The 15,758-nt window shown below is 40.8% G+C and overlaps 1 protein-coding gene across 2 annotated transcripts in view; it reads right to left on the bottom strand.

Moving 5' to 3' along the window:
* Positions 1-15,758, bottom strand: part of LOC118392239 (1-phosphatidylinositol 4,5-bisphosphate phosphodiesterase beta-3) — a 126,487-nt gene that overhangs the window by 95,963 nt on the left and 14,766 nt on the right. For both annotated transcript variants that reach the window (XM_035784016.2, XM_035784017.2), the window contains exon 2: positions 2,532-2,618. In XM_035784016.2, coding sequence (XP_035639909.1) covers positions 2,532-2,618 — 87 coding nt within the window. The remainder of the gene's footprint in view (positions 1-2,531; positions 2,619-15,758) is intronic.

Here is a 15,758-nt window from a genome sequence, read left to right as displayed (position 1 = left end):
AAACAACCATCAAAGCCATTTTAAAAACGCCTACATTTATTTAAGGATTAAAAATGTAAAAACATTAACTTTATTTTCATGTAGATAAACTTTACCTAACAGCGGGAGTTTTTTTATTTTTTTATTTCACCTTTATTTAATTAGACAAGTCAGAGGTTAAGAACAAATTCGTATTTACAATGATGGCCAACCAAGAGGAAAATGACCTCTTGCAGGGATGGGGGATTAAAAAAAGGTAGGACAAAACACATCATTACAAGAGAGACACTACAACACTACATAAAGAGAGACCTAAGACAACACAGCATGGCAGCAACATGGTAGCAACACAACATGGTAGTAGCACAAACATGGTACAAACATTGTTGAGTACAGACAACAGCACAAGAGGCAAATAGGAAGAGTCTACAATACATCACACGAAGCAGCCACAAGTGTCAGTAAGAGTGTCCATGATTGAGTCTGAATGTAGAGATGGAGATATAATTGTCCAGTTGGAGTGTTTTTTGCAGCTCGTTCCAGTCGCTAGCTGCAGCGAACTGAAAAGATGTGTGGACTTTCTTTTATACAATGTTCTGGCTCTGAGGCCTATAATGCGCTAATGTTGTGTCAAAATGGACAATGCACCAATCCTCTCTAACCTGGCATTGTGTAATTTGATATGGAATCTTTTCTTAATTTATAGACTAATCCATGCTGATCAAGCCCAGTCCTGGCCGATATGCTGCCCTCGGTGAGTAAAAAAAAAATGCTGACCTCTTATCCCCGCAAAGTATAATGGAAGCCTACACTGTAGCCTTCAGTGTCGGCCACAAATCACTTTTATGAATGCCCATGTGGTAGCCTATTGTTTGTAAAACATGCAATTTACCATTAATCCCTATCACTTGGTTACATGTCTGTTAATAGATATATGAAATAAATTTACCGTTCTCATTCTCAGAGTGGAAATATAGTTTTGGTTTATTTCATACCATAATTTACTCACTGCATGTGAGCAATAAGCGTGTTTGGTTTCTCTGTTCTGTTAATGTTGATGGAGCACAGGGGCATGGGCACGCATAGAAGTAGGCCTACCTAGCCTACTTCTCGCAAATGTAGGAAAGTGCCCAGCTGGGCTTCTCAGTCATTTTTTCTTCACCTCAAACAGTTAGCCAACAATTTCAATTTTTTTTATTATAATAGTTCATCAAGGTATTGTAAAAGAAAATTCAACACTCTCCCCCTCTATAATCAGCGTTGCTGATAAATAGGCTATGGACATGTTGCGTGTATTTGAATGATTGTCAACTTAATCTTCATACTATAGCATAGCTGTCCCCTTTATACATTCCTTGTCTATTCATTATCTTATAGCCTACCGATGATGATTTAATCTTGTAAAAGGCCTGTTTTCAGTAGTTTAGGCTACATTATTTATCTCATTATGGCATCCTCTCTTTGAAGAAGAAATGTCAATGCCACCATAGCTGCAGGAAGTATGGGTGATGAGAGTGCTGCAGCACCCCCGGAAAAAAACATACATATTGATAAAAATACATTAAAAGATTTGAAAAAAGTTTGCCACTAAAGTAGTGCACTGTTTTTACTAGTCCTGTATTAGCAGACCTAAATTGCCATCTGTAGCACGGGTGCATTTTTTTGGTCTGTAGAACATCATCCTGCGGCTATGAATGCCACTGCCATAAAATGACAAAAGCAGCAGAATTTGTGACAACCCATCAGACTTAATTTTAATGGTTTTGTGCATCGAAATAGGATCTGTATTAAAAACAATTATAAACAGAAAAGCCAATAGACAAGGACAAGGTAGGCATAGGCCTATATCTTTATTTTGACTGTATTAATGTTCTGTCAATACAAAAAAGCAACAGATCCTCTCCAACCTGACATTTCTTAATTTGTTGATTTAAGTAATAACCTGAACAATCATGACTGGCCACCCCACATAGCCTCAAATGTCATGATAATCAAATGTCATGATAATAACGAAATGGCTTGTTTCAATTGGGGGGTGGCGGGGGCCTGGGCACACATAGAAGTAGGCCTACCTAGCCTTCTATGCGTGCCAGATGCCCCCACCCCACCACCTCCCAATTGACCTGGTCAATTACCATAACCTCAAATTCCAAGACTGTCACTGCCCTAACGGTCGCCATTTTGAAATATCCTGGTATACAGTATAAACAGTACATCGCCTAAGCCTAGGACCCACCATGTTAGGGAAGGTGGGAGATTTTTTTGTTTAAGTTAAAGAAGGGAGGAGGTGGAAGAGTTAGAACAGGGGGATGATAAAGGAAAGATGAAGACAGTCATAACAAGAGAAAGGACTTCTCCTCTACTTATAAGGTTATACATGTAACATTTCAAAGTGCCAAATCTCAATTACATAGCCATGGGGACCAGGGCAAAAAAGTATGAAAAACGTATGCAAGTCGCTCTGGATAAGAGTGTCTGCTATAAATGACTAAAATGTAAATGTAGAGAGTGAGTAACTACTGTGTAAGAAAGAGAAAAAATAATAGACTTACCATGTTGGCCCCACCAGTCCAGTAAAGGAAGAATCCATCTGGGTCTACCTTCAGAGTAATCAGGGTGGGGTGGCTGCTGTTGGGCTCCTACACACACACACACACACACACACACACACACACACACACACACACACACACACACACACACACACACACACACACACAGGTTAATACACCGAGATATACACACTGTGCAATGCACATTTGACAAACCGAGGTTCAAACCTGGGTTTCCTGCATGCCACAAGACTTTGTTAGCCTGCTGAGCTAAACCATAGGCATTAGCTGGGGAGCTAATGCAAGTCTTCAGGTCTCAGACACAAGTCTCATACCTTCAGTCTTATGTCCAATGCTGGCTATGAGAGGGGTAAAGAGAGAGAAAAAAAACGTAAAAATGCTGTATTGTCAGACATTTTCTATTGTTTGTTGCATTGAACACTCCAGGGTTGCACTGAACACTCCAGGGTGAAGTTTCCCCTAGGTTCAGATCTAGGATCAGTTTCCCTCCCCCAATCCTAACCTTAACCATTAGTGGGGAAATGAAAGACTGACCCAACATCAGCCAGCATCTCGGGGCAACCTCACCCTAAACCACATTAGGGTTGGGCGGTATCTAGGATGTCATACATTCATACCATTCCTGTACCATACCAGGGTATACGGTTATATTTATAAACGCTGCATACATTTTAAAATATTACTGAAAAGACTGCATGCACAAAAATGTTGTGCTTTGTAAATTTGGCGCAGGTTTCTCGTTATATACTGAACAAAAACGCAACATGTAAAGTGTTGATCCAATGTTTAATTTCTCTCAAATTTTGTGCACAAATTTGTTTACATCCCTGTTAGTGAGTATCTCTCTTTTGGCAAGAAAATCCATCGAAGTCCAGCCACTTTTGTGCAGTTTTTGTGCAGTTTTGTCATACAACACAGTGCCACAGATGTCTCAAGTTTTGAGGAAGCATGCAATTGGCATGCTGACTGCAGGAATGTCCATCAGAACTTTGCCAGAGAATTGAATGTTAATTTCTCTACCATAAACCGCCTCCAACGTCGTTTTAGAGAATTTGGCAGTACGTCCAACCGGCCACACAAGCGCAGACCATGTGTAACCACGCCAGCCCAGGGCATCCACATCCGGCGTCTGCACCTGAGGGATTGTCTGAGACCAGCCACCCAGATAGCTGGTGACACTGAGGAGTATTTCTGTCTGTAATAAAGCCCTCAATTATGATTGGCTGGGCCTTGCTCCCCAATGGGTGGCCTGGCTCCCAAGTGGATGGGCCTGTGCCCTCTCAGGTCCACCCATGGCTGCACCGCCTGCCCAAGTCATGTGAAATTCATAGATTCGAGCCTAATGAATTGATTTCAATTGACTGATTTCCTTATATGAACTGTAACTCAGTAAAATCGTTGAAATTGTTGCATTTTGCATTTATATTTTTGTTCAGTATAAATCAGTCCTGTCGTAAAACTGTGTGCGCGTGAACGAGCGTTATAACTCTGCATGAATAACGCTCGTCACTCAGCTTTTTTGGTGACAAAAAACACCCTTATTTGCTGTATAGGGTAGATCAGCGTTAATATTGCAGATAGATTGTGGCTTCCATCAATGTAATTGTTTGCATAATTTCCAATCCCCCATATATATTTTTTTGTAAATATATATTATTTTACATATATTTTCCTTCTTTATTATTTTCCCCGAACCCTAACACCCCTCCCCTAATTGGAGCAAACTAATAGACAATAATACTTAGGCTTTCACTTCCAGCTTATACATACTAAACATATTTCACGGACAGTATATTTTACCGTAGTAATCTTTTGTTTGTTTTTAGTCCCAGCCAATTTTCTTTACTGCAGGGTCGACAGACAAGTTCCTTACCTTCTCCCTTTCCACTTGCCTCCTCCATTTTTGCGGTAATGCTTCAATCTGTTGGTTGTAATTTTGGAAAGAGCAGATATCTCCATATATTTTTGTTAACTGCATGTGTGACATAACTCCACCAGTCCTATTTATGATATCATTTACAAAGATTATTTGCTGTATATTTGAGAAGTATTGGAATTAGGCCAAGACAGGACATCAGTAGGCTATCTAAAGGAAATATCAATTGAGAACTTTATGTTTTCTGAAATTTGTTTCCCCGGCCGTTTCTGAATGACAAAAACAATTGCAAATTGTTGTGGACCTGTAAACTGATCATTTTAATTCAATAATGTTTTGCATTTACTTTTTCCCGAACCTAAATATGCTGCAATGCCCGCGAATTCTGAAACATTGTCTACTCAGGGAAAATGAAAACTAAAGTTCAACTACTTACAGTGGTAGCCTACACACTTCGATGCAAAATATCAGCTGTCGGTTCGCCTGTATGTTATAAACCGGCTCCCTTTTGGATGCATAGAGCAAAAACTTGAAAAGGTGGGGAATTTATTCTGCAATGATCATGGGAATTAAATAAATAACAGGAAATAGATGACCATTTCTAATTATTTTAGGATGCAAAGATAAAATACATTGATTTTCTCTTCTCACTAACCAGCAAATGACCACATATTGTTATTATATTTAGCTACCTGTTCTTTTTTTTGTTATAAATAAGAGTGTCATCCTATATTCCCAATTTGCACAAGGCTACTAGGCAGTGGTATAAAGTACTTACAGTGGGGCAAAAAAGTATTTAGTCAGCCACCAATTGTGCAAGTTCTCCCACTTAAAAATATGAGAGGCCTGTAATTTTCATCATAGGTACACTTCAACTATGACAGACAAAATGAGAGAGAAAAATATCCAGAAAATCACATTGTAGGATTTTTAATGAATTGATTTGCAAATTATGGTGGAAAATTTGTATTTCTGCAAGATTTCTGGCTCTCACAGACCTGTAACTTCTTCTTTAAGAGGCTCCTCTGTCCTCCACTCATTACCTGTATTAATGGCACCTGTTTGAACTTGTTATCAGTATAAAAAGAGAACTGTCCACAACCTCAAACAGTCACACTTCAAACTCCACTATGGCCAAGACCAAAGAGCTGTCAAAGGACACCAGAAACAAAATTGTAGACCTGCACCAGGCTGGGAAGACTGAATCTGCAGTAGGTAAGTAGCTTGGTTTGAAGAAATCAACTGTGGGAGCAATTATTAGGAAATGGAAGACATACAAGACCACTGATAATCTCCATCGATCTGGGGCTCCACGCAAGATCTCACCCCGTGGGGTCAAAATGATCACAAGAACAGTGAGCAAAAATCCCAGAACCACACGGGGGGACCTAGTGAATGACCTGCAGAGAGCTGGGACCAAAGTAACAAAGCCTACCATCAGTAACCAGTAAGCCAGTACATGTCCAGGCCCGTCTGAAGTTTGCTAGAGAGTATTTGGATGATCCAGAAGAAGATTGGGAGAATGTCATATGGTCAGATGAAACCAAAATATAACTTTTTGGTAAAAACTCAACTCGTTGTGTTTGGAGGACAAAGAATGCTGAGTTGCATCCAAAGAACACCATACCTACTGTGAAGCATGGGGGTGGAAACATCATGCTTTGGGGCTGTTTTTCTGCAAAGGGACCAGGATGACTGATCCGTGTAAAGGAAAGAATGAATGGGGCCATGTATCGTGAGATTTCGAGTGAAAACCTCCTTCCATCAGCAAGGGCATTGAAGATGAAACGTGGCTGGGTCTTTCAGCATGCCAATGATCCCAAACACACCGCCCGGGCAATGAAGGAGTGGCTTCGTAAGAAGTATTTCAAGGTCCTGGAGTGGCCTTGCCAGTCTCCAGATCTCAACCCCATAGAAAATCTTTGGAGGGAGTTGAAAGTCTGTGTTGCCCAGCAACAGCCCCAAAACATCACTGCTCTAGAGGAGATCTGCATGGCGGAATGGGCCAAAATACCAGCAACAGTGTGTGAAAGCTTTGTGAAGACTTACAGAAAATGTTTGACCTCTGTCATTGCCAGCAAAGTATTGGGATAAACTTTTGTTATTGACCAAATACTTACTTTCCACCATAATTTGCAAATAAATTCATAAAAAAATCCTACAATGTGATTTTCTGGAGATTTTTTTGTAATTTTGTCTGTCATAGTTGAAGTGTACCTATAATGAAAATTACAGGCCTCTCATCGTTTTAGGTGGGAGAACTTGCACAATTGGTGGCTGACAATACTTTTTTTGCCCCACTGTAAAAATAAAGTACTACTTAAGTAGTTTTTTGGGGTATCTGTACTTTACTATTTATATTTTTGACTACTTTTACTTCATTCCTTTCCTTAAGAAAATATAGTACGTTTTACTCCATACATTTTCCTTGACACCCAAAAATACTCGTTACTTTATGAATGCTTAGCAGAACAGGAAAATAGTCAAAATCACTCACTTATCAACCGAACATCCCTGGTCATCCCTACTGCCTCTGATCTGGCGGACTCACTAAACACACATGCTTTATTTGTAAATTATGTCTGAATGTTGGAGTGTGCCCATGGCTTTCTGTAAAATAAATAAAAAACAAGAAAATGGTGCCATCTGGTTTGCTTAACATAAGGAATTTGAAATTATTTATACTTTTGATACTTAAGTATATTTGAAACTTTCTCAAGTAGAATTTTACTGAGTGACCTTTACTTTTACTTGAGTCATTTTCTATTAAGGTATCTTGAAGTATGATAGTTGGGTACTTTTTCCACCACTGCTACTAGGCTACTTTTGCCTTCTTGCAATGCAATACTTCAACCACTAGAAACTGTGCGTACACATGGTCTAAAGTTTGCGGGAGGATAAGCATATTCTCATGTCACGTATTCCTCCAACCTTCAGGGAGCCACAAACCCACGGTATTGAAAATCATACTGTCTGTATTTCAAAATACCCGGTTTACACTGTATACCGCCCAAGCCTGCACCACATTGGACGATGCAAGGTGTGTTCCATGTGATCCATTTCCATTATTTCTATGATGGAACCACCCTACCTCCAGTTTAGGGTCCGTGGTAAGCTACAGGAGGGAGGACAGGGGGGAGAGTAGAGGAGAAGTGGAGAGGAAAGGAGAGGAGGAATGAGGGTGGCCACAACATAGACGGGTTAGCTGACAACGTCAAAGAAATTATGCACACGCTTCAATGGGGCAGAAGGCTGTGTGTTGTTGTGATACTGGATGGCCAGATATCTAGCAACTATGACAAGAAGCTGACATGTGGGGAATCGTGGGGAATCTTAGGTAAACTTGTTTCAGCTAGTTTTATCATGTTCTTTATGTCTATTTTATCATGTTCTTTATGCCTATGCTAATATGGCTAAAATCACATCTATGCTAATATGGCAAAAGTTCGCTAGCTAGCTGAACAACAACTGTCATGATGTATTTTTAGATGCATTTATGTTTTCAATAAACTTTAGAAACTAAATACAGTTTACATGTCAAAAATCTAAGCCAGCCCCGTTTGTGTTGCCCAATAGTTGCGCATGTGTCGGTTTTGGTTGTTACAAAACAACCAAACCCAACTATTGTCTTAACGGCAAAATGTATCCATCTTTTAAAAAATATATATAATCTGTTTATTATTTTCCAATACGAAAAAACAGAGATAAACAATAACATTCACTGTAGCGTTGAAGAAATCACAGAATTAGAGAACAAGACACTGAAGCCCCAGGTGCATTTGTTATCATTTTAGTTGGGGAAATGAGCATCAAGCATCGTGGTAAAAAAAAATCGTAGCACATATGTTATTCTATTGTGCGTGTGATGATGTTAGAGGGAAAAAACAGTGTTCCTTGTTTGTAACATAATATCGCGGTTATATTGTGGTTATAATATCGCATACGAACATGGCAGTTTCACTGCTATGGATTCCAGCTTTTCCACACATACAGTGGGAAAAACAAGTATCTGATAACCTGCAAAAGTGTTTCCTACTTACAAAGCATGTAGAGGTCTGTAAGTTTTATCATAGGTACACTTCAACTGTGAGAGACGGAATCCAAATGTAAAAAATCCAGAAAATGACATTGAAAATGTTTTAAGTAATTAATTTGCATTTTATTGCATGACATAAGTATTTGATACATCAGAAAAGCAGAACTTAATATTTAGTACAGAAACCTTTTGTTTGCAATTACAGAGATCATACGTTTCCTGTAGTTCTTGACCAGGTTTGCACACACTGCAGCAGGGATTTTGGCCCACTCCTCCATACAGACCTTCTCCAGATCCTTCAGGTTTCGGGGCTGTCGCTCGGCAAGACGGACTTTCAGCTCCCTCCAAAGATGTTCTATTGGGTTCAGGTCTGGAGACTGGCGAGGCCACTCCAGGACCTTGAGATGCTTCTTACGGAGCCACTCCTTAGTTGCCCTGGCTGTGTGTTTTGGGTCGTTGTCATGCTGGAAGACCCAGCCACGACCCATCTTCAATGCTCTTACTGAGGGAAGGAGGTTGTTGGCCAAGATCTCGCGATACATGGCCCCATCCATCCTCCCCTCAATACGGTGCAGTCGTCCTGTCCCCTTTGCAGAAAAGCATCCCCAAAGAATGATGTTTCCACCTCCATGCTTTACAGTTGGGATGGTGTTCTTGGGGTTGTACTCATCCTTCTTCCACCAAACACGACGAGTGGAGTTTAGACCAAAAAGCTCAATTTTTGTCTCATCAGACCACATGACCTTCCCCCATTTCTCCTCTGGATCATCCAGATGGTCATTGGCAAATTTCAGATGGGCCTGGACATGAGCTGGCTTGAGCAGGGGGACCTTGCGTGAGCTGCAGGATTTTAATCCATGACGGAGTAGTGTGTTACTAATGGTTTTCTTTGAGACTGTGGTCCCAGCTCTCTTCAGGTCATTGACCAGGTCCTGCCGTGTAGTTCTGGGCTGATCCCTCACCTTCCTCATGATCATTGATGCCCCACTGGGTGAGATCTTGCATGGAGCCCCAGATCGAGGGTGATTGACCGTCGTCTTGAACTTCTTCCATTTTCTAATAATTGTGCCAACAGTTGTTGCCTTCTCACCAAGCTGCTTGCCTATTGTCCTGTAGCCCATCCCAGCCTTGTGCAGGTCTACAATTTTATCCCTGATGTCCTTACACAGCTCTCTGGTCTTGGACCATTGTGGAGAGGTTGGAGTCTGTTTGATTGAGTGTGTGGACAGGTGTATTTTATACAGGTAACGAGTTCAAACAGGTGCAGTTAATTAAGGTAATGAGTGGAGAACAGGAGGGCTTCTTAAAGAAAAACTAACAGGTCTGTGAGAGCCGGAATTCTTACTGGTTGGTAGGTGATCAAATACATATGTCATGCAATAAAATGCAAATTAATTACTTAAAAATCATACAATGTGATTTTCTGGATTTTTTTGTTTTCGATTCCGTCTCTCACAGTTGAAGTGTACCAATGATAAAAATTACAGACCTCTACATGCTTTGTAAGTAGGAAAACCTGCAAAATCGGCAGTGTATGAAATACTTGTTCTCCCCACTGAATACAAAAAAAGCTAAGAAAAATGTCTACTATGTGGTATATATTATAAGAAGACTGCACAGTCATTACAAGCAATGTGATTATAACAAAAATAAATATTGAGTGAAGTACAGCACAGCGTAGCAACAGATCATTGTCACAAACGTGAAGGGGGACTAGTCCTTACTGAACCACTTATCAAGTATCGGCTGCCATATTTTGTAACATTTTGCACTTCTACTGAAGGTATTGTATCAAAACTTTTCCATATGCATTACATTGTAACCACATCAAAAGGTATGTGCAGTTTCCAATTTCCAAATTTGCAATATGAGCCATTTGGCTAACAGAGTACAGAGAGAGACAGCCTTCCCATCCAGGTTATTTCCATAAAAAGACAGCTCAGTGGATCTGGGGCTATAACTCGATCAAAAGCATTTGATAAGTAATCAAATATGAGCTCCCAGTAATTTATAATTCTTAAATCAGAGTTACCTAAAGGCACTGATCTAGGATCAGCTAAACCTTATCATAAACAAAACTAACGATTAGGGGCAAACATAAAACTGACCTTAGGTCTAGAGCTAACTACTCTGTTATACATTTAAGGAATACTCTACTGTGGAAAAACAACATAAAAGAAAAAGCAGTAATCTCCACCCTCATCTTTCTTCCATCCCTTGCTTTCATTTCTCCTTTCCTTTTTTGAAGTGATTTTGATGTGCTTTCTCCTCCCCTCCACATTTCTCTCTCTAGCACGCTCTCTTCAGCCATCTCTTTTTCTCTATCGTTCTGTCTCATCCGTAACCATTTACCGTAAATGGAGGTTTTACTTTCCACTATCTTACAAACACACAAACACACACACAATTTGCATGTAGAACAGCCTGTTGTTTTGCCTAAACGCTTCGTTGATGATCATCTGTCTAACCACAATTCCCCCAAGCAGGGCACTGTGAACAGAATTGTCTCGTTGAGTGCCTTCAGAAAGTATTCACACCCATTGACTTTTTCCACATTTTGTTGTGGGATAAAAAATGTATTTAATCGTAATTTTTTTGTCAACGTTCTACACAAAATTCTCTGTAATGTCAAAATAGAAAACAAATTCTAACATTTGTCAAAAAGATTATGAAACATAAAATACTAATATATCTTGATAACATAAGTATTCAACCCCCTGAGTCAATAAATGTTAGAATCACCTTTGGCAGCGATTACAGCTGTGAGTCATTCTGCGCAAGTCTCTAAGAGCTTTGCACACCTGGATTGTACAATATTTGCACATTATTCTTTAAAGAAATTAAGCTCTGTCAAATGGGTGGTGATCTTTTTTTTAAATTGCTGATTTAAGTAAAAACTGTAACTAGGCCACTCCAGAACATTCAAATTTTGTCTTGGTAAGGAACTCCAGTGTATGTATATTTGGCCATGTGTTTTAGGTCATTGTCCTGCTGAAAGGTGAATTTGGCTCCAAGTGTCTGTTGGAAAGCAGGCTGAACTAGGTTTTCCTCTAGGATTTTGACTGTGCTTAACTCTATTCCATTAATTTTTATCTCCCCCCAAAAACTCCTTTGTCCTTGCCGATGACAATCATACTCATAACATAATGCACCACCATGCTTGAAAATATGAAAAGTGGTACTCAGTGGTGTGTGTGGGATTTGCCCCAACATAACGCTTTGTATTGAGGACAAAAAGTGCCTTGCTGCAAACTGGATGCATTTTTTGAACATTTTTATTATGTACAGGCTTCCTTCTTTTCACTCTGTTAATTAGGTTAGTACTTTATAATAACTACAATGCTGTAGATCCATCCTCAGTTTTCTCCTATCAACGTTTTAAAGTCACCATTGGCCTCATTATGAAACCCCTGAGTGGTTTTCCTTCCTCTCTGCCAAATTGTGTTAGGAAGGACTAGAGATCGACCAATTATGATTTTTCAAACGCCGATAATTGGAGGACCAAAAAAAAGTCGATGCCGATTTAAAAATAAAAAAATGTAATTAAAAAAATAAATAAATAAACAATCGGCCATTGTTTTTTTTACATGTATTTATTTTTTTGTAATAATGACAATTACAACAATACTGAATGAACACTTTTATTTTAACTTCATATAATACATCAATATAATAAATTTAGCCTCAAATAATGAAACATGTTCAATTTGGTTTAAATAATGCAAAAACAAAGTTTTGGAGAAGAAAGTAAAAGTGCAATATGTGCCATGTAAAAAAGCTAACGTTTAAGTTTCTTGCTCAGAACATGTGTTACGGTTTTCTTCCGTTGAAGGAGAGTCGGACCAAAATGCAGCGTGGTTAGTTCGATACATCTTTAATAATGAAAACACGAACAATCAAAAACAACAAACGGAACGTGAAAACCTATACAGCCTATCTGGTGACTACAAACACAGAGACAGGAACAATCACCCACAAAATACCCAAAGAATATGGCTGCCTAAATATGGTTCCCAATCAGAGACAACGATAATCACCTGACTCTGATTGAGAACCGCCTCAGGCAGCCATAGACTATGCTAGACACCCCACAAAAACCCCATGACAAAAACGCACCACAATAACCCATGTCACACCCTGGCCTGACCAAATAAATGAAGACAAACATACATTACTTCGACCAGGGAACACATGAACAACATGAGAACACATGAAAGCTGGGGGTTCCTTTTAACATGAGCCGTCAATATTCCCAGGTAAGACGTTTTAGGTTGTAGTTATTATAGGAATTATAGGACTATTTCTCTCTATACCATTTGTATTTAATATACCTTTGACTATTGGAAGTTCTTATAGGCACTTTAGTATTGCCAGTGTAACAGTATAGCTTCCGTCCCTCTCCTCGCCCCTACCTGGGCTCGAACCAGGAACACATCGACAATAGCCACCCTCGAAGCATTGTTACCAATCGCTCCACAAAAGCAGCGGCAACTACTTCCAAGGTCTCAGTGTCACGCCTTGGTCTTAGTATTTTGTGTTTTCGTTATTTATATGGTCAGGCCAGGGTGTGACATGGGTTTATTTTGTGGTGTGTTTTTATATTGGGGTTTAGTAGGTATTGGGATTGTGGTTGAGTAGGGTTGTCTAGCATAGTCTATGGTTGCCTGAGGCGGTTCTCAATCAGAGTCAGGTGATTCTCTCTGTCTCTGATCGGGAACCATATTTAGGTAGCCTGGGTTTCACTGTGTGTTTGTGGGTGATTGTTCCTGTCTCTGTGTTTGTATTCACAAGATAGGCTGTATAGGTTTTCGCGTCTCGTTTGTTGTTTTGTATATTATTGTTATTTCATGTATCGTTTATTTCCATTAAAGAACATGAGTAACCACCACGCCGCATTTTGGTCCGCTCCTCTTTCTACAGACGAACGCTGTTACACTCAGAGCGAGTGACGTCACCGATTGAAATGCTATTAGCGCGCACCCCGCTAACTAGCTAGCCATTTCACATCGCTTCCACCAGCCTAATCTCGGGAGTTCATTGGCTTGAAGTCATAAACAGCTCAATGCTTGAAGCACAGTGAAGAGCTGCTGGCAAATGCACAAAAGTGCTGTTTGAATGAATGCTTGCGAGGCTGCTGCTGCCTACTACCGCTCAGTCAAACTGCTCTATCAAATATCAAATCATAGACTTAATTATAACATAATAACACACAGAAATACGAGCCTTATGTCAATAATATGGTCAAATCTGGAGACTATCATTTTGAAAACAAACGTTTATTCTTTCTGTGAAATACGGAACCGTTCCGTATTTTATCTAACGGGTCGTATCCATAAGTCTAAATATTCCTGTTACATTCTCCACTGTTCTCCACCCTCTCTGAGTTGGGCATCTCCGGCGCGGCCCACGCTTGGATTGCGTCCTACCTGACAGGTCGCTCCTACCAGGTGGCGTGGCGAGAATCTGTCTCCTCACCACGCGCTCTCACCACTGGTGTCCCCCAGGGCTCTGTTCTAGGCCCTCTCCTATTCTCGCTATACACCAAGTCACTTGGCTCTGTCATAACCTCACATGGTCTCTCCTATCATTGCTATGCAGACGACACACAATTAATCTTCTCCTTTCCCCCTTCTGATAACCAGGTGGCGAATCGCATCTCTGCATGTCTGGCAGACATATCAGTGTGGATGACGGATCACCACCTCAAGCTGAACCTCGGCAAGACGGAGCTGCTCTTCCTCCCGGGGAAGGACTGCCCGTTCCATGATCTCGCCATCACGGTTGACAACTCCATTGTGTCCTCCTCCCAGAGCGCTAAGAACCTTGGCGTGATCCTGGACAACACCCTGTCGTTCTCAACTAACATCAAGGCGGTGGCCCGTTCCTGTAGGTTCATGCTCTACAACATCCGCAGAGTACGACCCTGCCTCACACAGGAAGCGGCGCAGGTCCTAATCCAGGCACTTGTCATCTCCCGTCTGGATTACTGCAACTCGCTGTTGGCTGGGCTCCCTGCCTGTGCCATTAAACCCCTACAACTCATCCAGAATGCCGCAGCCCGTCTGGTGTTCAACCTTCCCAAGTTCTCTCACGTCACCCCGCTCCTCCGCTCTCTCCACTGGCTTCCAGTTGAAGCTCGCATCCGCTACAAGACCATGGTGCTTGCCTACGGAGCTGTGAGGGGAACGGCACCTCAGTACCTCCAGGCTCTGATCAGGCCCTACACCCAAACAAGGGCACTGCGTTCAACCACCTCTGGCCTGCTCGCCTCCCTACCACTGAGGAAGTACAGTTCCCGCTCAGCCCAGTCAAAACTGTTCGCTGCTCTGGCTCCCCAATGGTGGAACACACTCCCTCACGACGCCAGGACAGCGGAGTCAATCACCACCTTCCGGAGACACCTGAAACCCCACCTCTTTAAGGAATACCTAGGATAGGATAAAGTAATCCTTCTCACCCCCCCCCCCCTTAAAAGATTTAGATGCACTATTGTAAAGTGGCTGTTCCACTGGATGTCATAAGGTGAATGCACCAATTTGTAAGTCGCTCTGGATAAGAGCGTCTGCTAAATGACTTAAATGTAAATGTAAATGTACATTGCACAACCTTCAATGTTATGTCATAATTACGTAAAATTCTGGCAAATTAGTTCGCAACGAGCCAGGCGGCCCAAACTGTTGCATATACCCTGACTCTGCGTACAATGAACGCAAGAGAAGTGACACAATTTCCCTAGTTTAATATTGCCTGCTAACCTGGATTTCTTTCAGCTAAATATGCAGGTTTAAAAAAATATACTTCTGAGTATTGATTTTAAGAAAGGCATTGATGTTTATGGTTAGGTACATTCGTGCAACGATTGTGCTTTTTTCGCAAATGCTCTTTTGTTAAATCATCCCCCGTTTCGCGACGTTGGCTGTCTATGTTAGGAAGAAATAGTCTTCACACAGTTCGCAACGAACCATGCGGCCCAAACTGCTGCATATAACCTGACTCTGTTGTACAATACGCAAGACAAGTGACAGAAAATAAATTCATGTTAGCAGGCAATATTAACTAAATATGCAGGTTTAAAAATATATACTTGCATATTGATTTTAAGAAAGGCGTTGATGTTTATGGTTAGGTACACATTGGTGCAACGACAGTGCTTTTTCGCAAATGCACTTGTTAAATCACCCTGTTGTTGTCACGCCTTGGTCATTGTATTTTGTGTTTTCTTTATTATTTGGTCAGACCAGGGTGTGACATGGGTTTATGTTGTTGTATTTCGTATTGGGGATTTTGTATTATT

The sequence above is a fragment of the Oncorhynchus keta genome, chromosome 13 (assembly GCF_023373465.1).
Source record: "Oncorhynchus keta strain PuntledgeMale-10-30-2019 chromosome 13, Oket_V2, whole genome shotgun sequence".
In the NCBI taxonomy this organism is placed as follows: domain Eukaryota; kingdom Metazoa; phylum Chordata; class Actinopteri; order Salmoniformes; family Salmonidae; genus Oncorhynchus; species Oncorhynchus keta.
This window is presented reverse-complemented; position numbering and strand designations above follow the sequence as displayed.